At 48.6% G+C, this 11,532-nt stretch overlaps 1 protein-coding gene across 1 annotated transcript in view; it reads right to left on the bottom strand.

Moving 5' to 3' along the window:
- Nucleotides 1-11,532, bottom strand: part of FAM189A1 (family with sequence similarity 189 member A1) — an 82,376-nt gene that overhangs the window by 14,055 nt on the left and 56,789 nt on the right. The window contains exons 4-5 of the mRNA XM_015419496.1: nt 4,557-4,717; nt 3,767-3,902 (exon numbers count right to left, since the gene is read on the bottom strand). Of these exons, the coding sequence (XP_015274982.1) occupies nt 3,767-3,902; nt 4,557-4,717 (297 nt within the window). The remainder of the gene's footprint in view (nt 1-3,766; nt 3,903-4,556; nt 4,718-11,532) is intronic.

Here is an 11,532-nt window from a genome sequence, read left to right on the forward strand (position 1 = left end):
CCAAGGTCATCCAGTCAGGTGCAAGTGGAGGAGTGGGGAATCAAACCCAGTTCTCCCAGTTTAGAGTCCACGCACTTAACCACTACACCAAACTGGCTCTGAGTTCAACACCTCTGAGTTCAAACTGAGTTTGACACCTCTGCTCTAACCACTGCTCTATACTGCCCCTTTGCTTGATCGGTAGGGCTACCATTCTGAAAAGCAGCATTACCACATCCACTGTTTGCAATGACATGCAGAGGGAAATGAATCACACCCTGAACAACCTGCAGTTGGTGCTGGTGATTTCCCAACCTGGTTAAAAGCAGCTGCGTTGTAGTCCGGCCAAAAAGTTTTCACATGTTAATTGCTGCAAATTAACCAGCAAGTGCCCAAAGGAGGCGCTAACGGGTCACGGCAAAGTGGACAATGGCTCGCAGCAATTACAGCTATCCCAAAGCCAAGTTTGTTGCGCTTGTCTCAGCAATGACTGGGCAAGCAGGCCGAAGATGAGGAAAGAGAGTCGCGCACCTCCCAATCCTTATTCACTTCCCTCCAAAAGAGGTGAGAAACACACAATGTCCCGATTCCAACAAAGAGAAAATGGAATATTCCTGGCTCTGTATTCTGGATCGTTTCCTATCTTGCCTGTTTCACTAATTGCTCCTCTTTTCAGATAGTACGGAAGTATCAGGGCTCAGTGGTATTCTGTTCTAGGTATTGGCAGGCCCGTAGCCACGATTTTGTTTTGTTTTGTGGGGCGTGCTTTTTTCTTGTGGGGCAACTATTACGAGGGAGTGACGGGCTTTGTAAAAATAATATGTTCTATCTATGGATATATGTACCAGTATGACTGCAGCATGTGATCAGGTAGCTAGGATACACATAAAGGTAAAGGTTTCCCTTGCTCAAAAGCCAATCGAATCCGACTCTAGGGGGCGGTGCTCGTCTCTGTTTCCAAGCCGAAGAGCCAGCGCTGTCCGAAGAATTCCCCGTGGTCATGTGGCAGGCATGACTAAACGCCGAGGTGCATGGAATGCTGTTCCCTTCCCACCAAAGCGGTACCTATTTACCTACTTGCGATTCCTTGCTTTCGAACTCCTAGGTTGGCAGGAGCTGGAACTAGAGACGGGAGCTCACTCCGTTATGCGGCACTCGAGTCTCAAACTGCCGAGCTACCAACCTTCCAGTCTGCAGCCCAGCGTCTTAACCTCTGAGCCACCACCGCCCCTCAGGTTATACATAAATAACCTGCAAATATGCTGAAGCATGCCAGGCTGTATGTTGCCGTGGCGTTCTGTTTCACGCCCCCCCCCTTCATATCCACCGGCTCAGCACCCCGTCCCCCTCCCAGCCCTTCCCAAGGTCGATGCACTAGTCTACTGCTTAAGAATCAAAACCCGATGAATCCTCCCTACCCTCCAAGCAACCAAACCATCCGTTTCCTTCCCCATACCAATCCCCACCCATGCCTCTTGTGGGGCAGGGCTGTGAATTAAGAAGAACATCAGAAAGGCTGTGAATTCAGAAGAACATCAGAAGAGCCCTGCAAGATCAGACCAGTGAGGGTCCATCTCGTCCAGCATCCTGTCTCGTGCAGTGGCCCACCAGTTCCTCTGGATAGCCGCGAACAGGGCACAGAGGCCGAGGCCTCCTCTTGATGTTGACTCCTGCCTCTGAGATCCAGAAGCTTAGTGCCTCTGAAGTTGGAGGTTCCCCTCAGCCACCACGGCTAGTAGCCACTGATAGACTTATCTTCCATGATTCTATCTCGTCCCCTTTTAAAGCTGTTTATTCCTGTGGCCGTCGCTACATCTTCTGGCAGCGAATCCCACGTTCTTTCTGCTTCTAGCAGAAACCAGCTAGACATCTCTGGGAAACTCCCAAGCAGAGAGTGTGAAGGCCACAACCCCCTCCTGTAGTTTGTGCTCTGCATCTGGTGTCCAATGGTAGACTTCTTCTGAATATGGAGGCTCCATTTCGCAATCAGAGCTGGTAGCTCTGGACAGACGGTGACTTTGGTTCAATCCAAAACACCCAGCGTGACGGGCTTGTGTGATCCAAGCCAGAGGGATGGGGTGAGATCCGAAGCGAAGTTTCTCTTCGATATCTGATCACCCCCCTGAGTGGGGACGCTCGGTTTCAGTGCACAATTTGCTAGGCCTTCCCTCCCCCTCCGGCAGCAACCCAAACTTCTCTGACTTTGAGTGTAACCTTTACGAAAAATGCTATTATGCAAGCAGCTGCCCAAGCATAACACGGGGGATCCAGGAGAATGCAGGTTTATTGGTTAAAAAAATCCCAAGATGCCCATGGGGAAAGACAAACAAAGGGCAGCCGGCTGGAAATTATCTATCTGGAGAAACACCAGAATGCTCCGAGCTGTTACGTTTCTTACATTTAACAAATACCTCTTTCGAAGCCTTGATCCCGGCTTCGCTTCTCAGTTCCCCCAAGCCAGTGAAAACAAAGTGTAACCTTGAACCTCACCTTCAGCTCCTCTGAGCCTTCTGCCGGGCATGTTTTTAACCTGCTTTTCCCTCCAAGGAGTGAGAGGCGTTTCCCACAGTTCTCTCTTTCCCATTTTATCTTCACGACAACCTTGTAAAGTAGATGGAGACTGAGCGAGAGCGACTGGCCCGAGGTCACTATCTTCACGACAACCCTGTGAGGTAGATGGAGACTGAGCCGAGAGCGACTGGCCTGAGGTTACCAGGGCAGAGTGGGGGTTCGAACCCAGCTCACCCATGCCCTAGGGCAACATTCCAAATGCTGCACCACCCAGGGCCTCCCAAACAGTGCTTTACACATATATGCACAGAAGAAGAAGAAGAGATTGGGTTTATACCCCGCCCTTCACTACCCGAAGGAGTCTCAGAGCGGCTTACAATCTTCTTCCTTTCCCCTCCCCACAACAGACACCCTGTGAGGCGGGTGGGGCTGAGAGAGCTCTTAGAGAACTGCCCTTGAGAGAAAAGCTCTGAGATAACTTGTGACTGACCCAAGGTCACACCAGCAGCTGCATGCGGAGGAAAAGTGGGGAATCAAACCCGGTTCTCCCAGATTAGAGTGCACACTCCTAACCACTACACTAAACTGGCTCTCAAGGGCCTGATTCCCCCCTCCCTTACAAAGAAGAAGGGAAAAAAAGCTTGGGAGATCTAAATACAGAATTCTTGGCCTCTAGCCTAGTTGAACCCTGACTCCAAAGGTGCAAGAATCAATTGCATCCATATCGAGGGATGCTGTCAAGGGCAATAAGTAGGTGCCTATCACAGCTTTCAGTTCTGCCCATGCTCATTTCCCCCTCTCCATCTCAATGACGGTCTTTCCTCTCTCTAGTGCATTTTAATTCCACCTTTCTGCCACAACAGCTCAGAGAAATGCATTTTTCCTTATATTACCCCTACACCAAACCTGCGAGTTAAGTTCACCTGAGAGTACAAAAGCGCCACGGCACGGCAGGCATTCGAACCCAGGCCCAGCACAGCACAGCACTCCAACCACTAAGCCAAACGGCTCACACGTCAACGCTTTTAATTTAGAAAAGAGCACAGCAAGTACAAGGTGCGCCCTGCCTTTAAGGCGCTTCATTCCTCTTCTTCAAATACGAGAAATCCGAGCTTTGGGGGAGAAAAATGTAATTTCCTCACCCGGGTAGCATCAAAGACAAGGCTGAAAGTGTTAAGGTCGGGAACAGGCTACAAGTTCAGAGCGAGATGCATAAATTCATTACATTCACTGTCAGAACATTCTCAGTTCGGGCTGATTTGAGAGTCTTCCATACCTGGTGAGCGGGCGCTTGTCCAATTACGGCTTCGTATGGAGGGGGCAGCTCAGCTGGGTAGACAATCCCGGGGCTGTTAATGGCAACCTCGTACAAAGTGCTGAAGGGCGAGTGAGGAAAGTCCAGGTGGAGCCCTCTAAAAAGGTAATAATAATGAAAGTCACAATTAGTAGGAATCCATAAAGCCGCCGATAACGAATTTAACAGAACAAAACGTCGCGCATTTGCTTTACGGCAAAGCCAAGTATGTCATGTTAGCGTGCTGCTGTCCTTAAAAACAGGATAAAGCTTAATTTTTTTGTTGGTTTGAGTGTTCAATCTGAATGCCCCCCCATTCTGATTTCGTTGTTCCCTTGTGGGAAATCAGGCCATAAGATTTCATTTTTGCACTGCTCTCCGTTTCCTTGCGGCGATTTTTTCCTCCCCGCCAAAAACCATATGCAAATCTTTAAACGTTCTTTGCATGTCAATTGCCTACAGACGGCGCAAAAATCGCACACAGGGAACTCCAAAAGGAACAATGGCAATGCAAAATCCAGCAGAGGGAATTTACAGAAGCCGACAGAGACAAAAAATACCAATTTACAGAAGCCGACAGAGACAAAAAAAATGTCACATTGGGTCATCCTTATTTATAAAGCAACACCGCCTACGGCTCTTATCCCAGGTGGGAAGAGCCCTTCTGAAAGTTCCAAACGGTCAGCGCCAAGGAGACAAGGAAACACTGGATTAGCATCATCTTATTCCAATCTGATACATGAGCAAGAATGTGCAGGTTAAAGAGAATCACCTTTGTGCTTCTATCACGGGGGTGCAGGTGTATTCAGGTGGGTAGTAGGGGGGAGGTGGAATAGGAGGGATAAACTCGTCAAAATCCAGGGTCTGGTGCCGGATTGTTCCGTGGGACGTCATGCAGTCGGTGTTGGTTGACTGCAGCCTCTGTGGCATGAACTGGGTAACAGAAACGAGAGAGAGATCACGGATGGGTTAGAAGCATTCCCCGGTGGGTTCCGGAAAGTTTCCGAACAGCAGCCGAACGAGTATTTGCCATAAGACAAAAACGAAAGGGGAAACGTTATTTCCAGGATCATTCTGGTACAAACGAAGGGAAACAAAAGCCCAGTGGCACCTTCAGGACTACCAGTATTTGTTTCAGTGTGAGTTCTCAGCTCGTTTCCTTGGGGATTATTGCAGTCAAAAAATAACTTAATAATGTTACAGTAACGTTATGAGAAAACAAGACTCAGTGGAAAAGACAATAATGCTAGGAAAAGTTTAAGGCGGCAGGGAAAGAAGCTGCAACATGAGATGGATGGACTCCCTCTATGAAGCCACAAAGGCCTTCGGTTTGCAAGACCCACACAAGGCTGTTAATGACAGGACCTTTTGGAGAATGTTAATTCATAGGGTCACTATTAAGTCAGAAATGACTAGATGGGACTTAAAATCTAAAACATACATACACACACCAAAAATTATCAGAGTCACAGGGCTGCATGCAATACCTTCGATTACAAAGATAAACAAGATGGTTAGCTGTGTTAGTCTGTCTGTAGCAGTAGACTAGGTCCAGGAGCACCTTAAAGACTAAAAGAATACGTGGCAGGGTTTGAGCTTTCGTGAGTCACTGCTCACTTCTTCAGATCTCACTGCTCACTTCTTCAGATATCACTGCTCACTTCTTCAGATATCTGAAGAAGTGAGCCGTTTGACCCACGAAAGCTCAAACCCTGCCACATATTTTGTTAGTCTTTAAGGTGCTCCTGGACTCTTGCTGTTTTCTAAAGATACGCAAGGAAGGGGAGAATGTTACTGGACAATCGAGCCACAGATTCTCAATTGACTAATAAGGTAAAGGTAAAGGTTTCCCTTGCTCGAAAGCCAGTCGAATCTGACTCTAGGGATGCGGTGCTCATCTCAGCCGAAGAGCCGGCACTGTCTGAAGACATTTCCGTGGTCATGTGGCCGGCGTGACAAGACCCCGAGGTGCACGGAACGCTGTTACCTTCCCACCGAAGCGGTACCTATTTATCTACTTGCAATGTCTTCCTTTCGAACTGCTAGGTTGGCAGGAGCTGGGGCCAGAGACTGGAGCTCACTCCGTCACATGGCACTCGGGTCTAGAACTGCTGAACTACCGACCTTCCGGTCTGCAGTTTGGCATCTTAACCACTTGACAACCTCAAGGTTAGGAGAGTGAGATCCATCAGGAAAGGGTCTCCAGTCTACTCTTCCCCCAGGAACAGCCCTTTGGGGAACTTTGGGGAACTGAGGGGGCTGCCATGCGGGGAGGGGGCGGCAGGGAATTCTAGTTACCCACCAGAAATCCGATACATTTATTCCTTACATCTTTGCACACCATCTAGCTGGAAACAAAAAGGCATTGTCTCACACATCTCTGCAGGTCTCTCTCGATACCTGACCAGGGCCTTGACACAGCAAATTAAAGCCGATCGGCTAAAAAAACCCCTAGACTATTTGCCTTTATCTCTCAACTTGCTCATTTTCCATTATCTTGCGGCGCGTTAACTTGGCTTACTTTGTTCTCTGGTCCTCCAGAGAACATGGCCCCAAGGTCTTTCTGAGTGCATTCCCCATCCTGCTGGGATTTCCACTTGAGCTCTGCGCTGAGTATCCCCTTATCATACAGCTCCTGGGCGCTGACACAGAAACCTTAAATTATACCAAGGCATGAACACGGGAATGCTTTTTTAAAAATGGGGTGGTGGAGGTCACTGATACCTTCTTTCTGGGAAAATTATGTGCCACTGTTCAAAAGAAGATCTACTATAAGATCAAGCTGGAATGAGGAGGAAGAACTTCCATCCTGCAGCCAATGATTGCATTACTCTTTCCAGCTCAGTGAAATTAAATCACTAGCAAATACTGTGCATCAGGCTTGTACGTTAAAAGGATATACCGCGTTACATCTTTACTGTTTTTGCAACCGGAGTCATAAACAGCAAGCCCTCATCCCACAATAAACCTCGTTCCACAGGAAAACACGGAAGAATTTAAAGGTCGCTACTGCAAAAGTTGTCATGTGATTTGACAACAGCTGCTAGAAGCTTTGCCACACGCAGGGGAGTTTGTTTGTCTTTGTCTCTAAGTAACCAGGACGATTTTGCTTCTGGAGAGAGGAGGTCCTGATTAAATAAAGGGGAGATCGGTTCATCTCTTAGAAGCTGAAAATTTGGGGCAATCAATACCACATTACAGATACCAGCAGAACAATCTTGGTGGAAATTATCAAGCAAACAAAACACCGGCTTGCAGAAAGTTAGAAGATACTCGGGCAGAGCAGAATTCTCATGATCTGTTTTTCCAGCTCAACATGTGGGTATTTGACTCACAGCCTGGCCTCCTTTCTGACTTGCCGAGTTGAAGAGGTTCTCAGTCTTGCCGTGCATCCCACGGCAAGAACCACGGAAGAAACCATGGACTAGTTGGAAGGAGTGGGAAAACTGGGAACCAGTGAAGGCTGGGAGGGAGGAGGACTAGATTGTATAAAGAGATGGAAGTCTTGGGTTTCATCCTCGGTAGGGTTTTGGAATGTGTGTTACAGGAATAAGACGTTAGCCCACATCCATACATAAACCAGAACTGCCTTCAGGGATGTAGGCCATAACTCAAGAGCCTTCTGGATCAGACCGATAATGTATCTAATTCCACCAGCCTGTTAACGATTGTGCCTAATCCAGTATACGGCATCTGAACAAGGCAGGTTAATTTAGCTAACGTTGCTAATCTCAGTGGATAGGTAAAGGTTTCCCTTGCTCGAAAGCCAGTCGAATCCGACTCTACGGTCGCGGTGCTTATCTCCGTTTCCAAGCCGAAGAGCCAGCGCTGTCCAAAGATGTTTCCATGGATATGTGGCTGGCATGACTGGATGCCGAGGCACACAGAATACTGTTACCTTCCCACCGAAGTGCTACCTATTTATCTACTTGCAATTTCTTGCTTTCGAACTGCTAGGTTGGCAGGAGCTGGGGCCAGAGACGGGAGCTCACTCCGTCACGCAGCACTCAGGTCTCGAACTGCCAAACTACCGACCTTCTGGTCTGCAGTTCAGTGTCTTAACCACTGAGCCACCATGGCTTCTCTTATGTTCTTATGTCTGGGGCAGTGATGCTCTGTATTCCTGATGCTTGGGGGGCAACTGTGGGAGGGCTTCTGGCGTTCCGGCCCCGCTGGTGGATACCCCTGCTGGATCTGTCCCACATTGATTCTCCAACATTGGCTGGCCAGATGACTCTGGGACATTCACAGGGCAGCATACAAACCCTCCCCAATACCAGCATCTGGTATGGAGGTATACTGCCTCGGAACATGGAGGTTCTATTCTGTTCTCACGCCTATTAGGTCACTCATAGACTTATCCCCTCTGGATGTATGCAGCCCTTACTTAAAGTCAACTAAAACAGTGTGGTCCTCAGCCCATCATGTGGCAGTGAGTTCCGTAAGTTAACTAGGCACTGGTGTGGGACGATATTTCCGTTTGTCTATTCTGAACCTGCTGCATTGCAAACTGCTGATATTATTTATCCCCATAAATAATTCATGGCTTTAGCTCAGGATTGTATTTCTTAATGCGGATGAGAGAAAACCCCAATGGGGAAACAGGTCCTCCCGTGGCGGCTATGCAAACCTTCCTTAAACACGTTTAAGACATTGGTGAGCATTCTGTGTCAACGCTCAAAGCCCCCGGTGTGCCGCCCTGCCATAAATGTTTCGTTCGACACCTTTCCGAAATCTGTGACCCTCCATATAAAAGGTTAGTAGCGGCCTTGACAGCTTTTGGTGGATTTATACCGCTGGAGAAAAGGTTTTGCGGTACATGGAATTAAAATAGAAGATCACCTGGATCTTGTCAACGAAGCATTAACTGTGTATGCTAAAAAACCTGGAGCAGGTGTTCGAGTATCCTAAATGAAAAGGAAGAATTAAAAACACAGACCTGATTTATGACCGGCTTGAGCTGCAACAAGAGTTTTCAGGACTTAGAAAGGATTTATGAATCCCCGGTGGACGGTCTGCATTCTACTCAATTTCACCCTCTCGCCCTGGATGAGCTAGAAGGGAATCCCTGGCAAGTGGTCAATCCAATTCAGAAGCGTAGGCGGCTGTGAAGACGAAACTGGGAGCCATCTTTCCTTTCTGCCAACCTCAGCCGTGCCAGCAGAAACGAGGCTCAGTGGCAGAGCATCTCATTAAACTAATTATCATATGGCAGTGGGTGTAGTATAGTCAGGAGATCTGAAGATTGTCTGGCAGCCTGAAGCTCTAGCTCTTTTTGAGGCAAGCTAGGTTTATTTTGGGGGGCTGAGAGAACTGTGACTGACCCAAGGTCACCCAGCTGGCTTCAAGTGGACAAGTGGGGAATCGAACCTGGCTCTCCACATTAGAGTCCACCTCTCTTAACCACTATACCGAACTGGCTCTCGGTAGAGCATCTGCTTTGTGCACAGAGGATATTCAGGTTCGATCCTGGGAACAGCCAGTTTGAGAGTGAGTTTGAGAGTGAGAGCCAGTTTGGTGTAGTGGTTAAGTGTGGGGACTCTAATCTGGGAGTACCGGGTTTGATTCCCCACTCCTCCACTTGCACCTGGCTGGATGACCTTGGGCAAGCCATAGTTCTGATAAGAGCTGTTCTTGAAAAAGAGCCGTTTCTGTCAGAGCTCTCTCAGCCCCACCTACCTCACGGGGTGTCTGTTGTGGGGAGGGGAAGGGAGAGGAGTTTGTAAGCCACTCTGAGACACCTTTGGGTAGTGAAGGGCGGGGTATAAATCCAATCTCTTCTTCTTCATCATCATCAGTTAAAAGGCTCGGGGGATGTGAAAGACCTCGACCTGAGACCCCGGAGAGACGCTGCCAGTCAGAGTAGAGCAGGGGTCATTTCCTGCAGGAGCGCTCAGGAGTGGAGCTCCGGCAGTAAAGAGCCCAGGGGGCGGGCACATGCAACAAGCCCTGCCCCCTGCTCCCAGCAGCCCTAGGCCACAAGGAGCAAGAAGCAGCCAGGTAAGTTGCAGAGCCCCCCCCCCCCGATAGCAATCCAAAAACAATCCAGTGGCACCTTTAAGGCCAAGGTTTATTCAGGTACAAGCTCTCCCTCCTCTGTGAGGGCAGATCTGCGCATTCCTCCCCCCCAATAGCTAGCAATCCAAAAGAGTCCAGTGGAGCCTGAGCGGTGGGTGTTGCCTTCTGACACACTTCCGGTGATGTCAGGGGGTGTGGCATATGCAAATAAGTTATGCTAATGAGTTATGCTAATGAGCTCCTGCACCTCTTTTCCTACGAAATGACCCCTGGAGTAGAGAATTGATACACCACGTGTCTTGTGACACATATGGCATCTTCACGGGTTCAGACGCACCCCGGCTGAAACCAAGGGGCACAGAAGCCGGGCCCGTTTCTCGTGGGCTATGAAAAGATCGAAGCCGGCTGATAGAAGAGCTCTAAAATGAAACGTCCACAAAAGCAGACAGAGGATAAAGGCCCATTTGATGAAAAACACTCCTGCAGCAACCCTCTGTGAATTATTGCTCTGGCTGGCAAGAGCAGTAATTAAATGGTGGGGTTTCCATGTACGGCTGTTAAATACTTTCCTTAACGATATATATAAATAACAGGTTGCTTTCAACCACGCAGTCCGCTGCTGGGAACGGGGAACAGTGAAAAAGGAGAGACAGGGAGGACTGTGGGAGATGCCGCGGGTAACACCTTTGCAGGGATATCATGTACCAGAAAGGGGGAGAACCGGGGCCCAGCACAGAGAGCTGTCAATCGCCAGGTGGGCCCTGGAGGTTGGTAACTGTACTGTGCCAGTTGACCAGCATTTCTGATTTTGATTTGTAAACAAAAAGCAGGCCTGGGATCCGAACGGCAATAAGCTCTCCAGAAAAGAGCTCAGGATTACTTGAAGTGGGAGGGCTTCTGGAGTTCTGGCCCCGCTAGTGGACCTCCTGGTGACCCCTGGGTATTGGCCACGGTGCGACACAGAGTGTTGGACTGGACGGGCCACTGGCCTGACCCAACGTGGCTTCTCTTATGTTCTTATGAATTAAGATCATACATCTGAGGAGGTCTTCTGTGGTAACAACAGGCAGATTGTGAGAGGGAGGGCAGTGTGTGCGTCGAGACAGTGTGTGGCTGCAATAAAGAAGGCCAACGCTATGCTGGGGATTATTAGGAAGGGTACTGAAAACAGATCTGCCAATATCATAATGCCCCTATACAAATCAATGGTGCGACTTCATTTGGAATACTGTGTGCAGTATTCCACACCTTAAAAAGGATATTATAGCTTTGGGAAAAGTGCAGAAAAGGGCAACTCGAATGATAAAAGGGTTGGAACACTTTCCCTATGAGGAAAGCTTAAAGCGCTTAGCGCTCTTTAGCTTCGAGAAACGACAACTGAGGGGTGACATGATCAAGGTTTACAAGATTATGCGTGGGATAGAGCAGGTAGAGAAAGAGGTACTTTTCTCTCTTTCTCATAATACAAGAACTCGTGGGCACTCCATGAAATTGCTGAGCGGTCGGGTTAGAACGGATAAAAGGAAGTACTTCTTCACCCAGAGAGTGATGAACACATGGAATTCACCGCCACAGGAAGTGGTGGGTGCTACAAGCATGGACGGCTTCAAAAGCGAATTAGATAATCTTATGGAGCAGAGGTTCATCAGTGGTATCACAAGGTATAGATTGGGACTCTGGGGCAAGTGTTCTTGGTGCTTGGGGGGGGTCAACAGTGGGAGAGCTCCTAG

Source organism: Gekko japonicus, unplaced genomic scaffold, assembly GCF_001447785.1.
Source record: "Gekko japonicus isolate JY-2015 unplaced genomic scaffold, Gekko_japonicus_V1.1 scaffold653, whole genome shotgun sequence".
Classification (NCBI taxonomy): Eukaryota; Metazoa; Chordata; class Lepidosauria; order Squamata; family Gekkonidae; genus Gekko; species Gekko japonicus.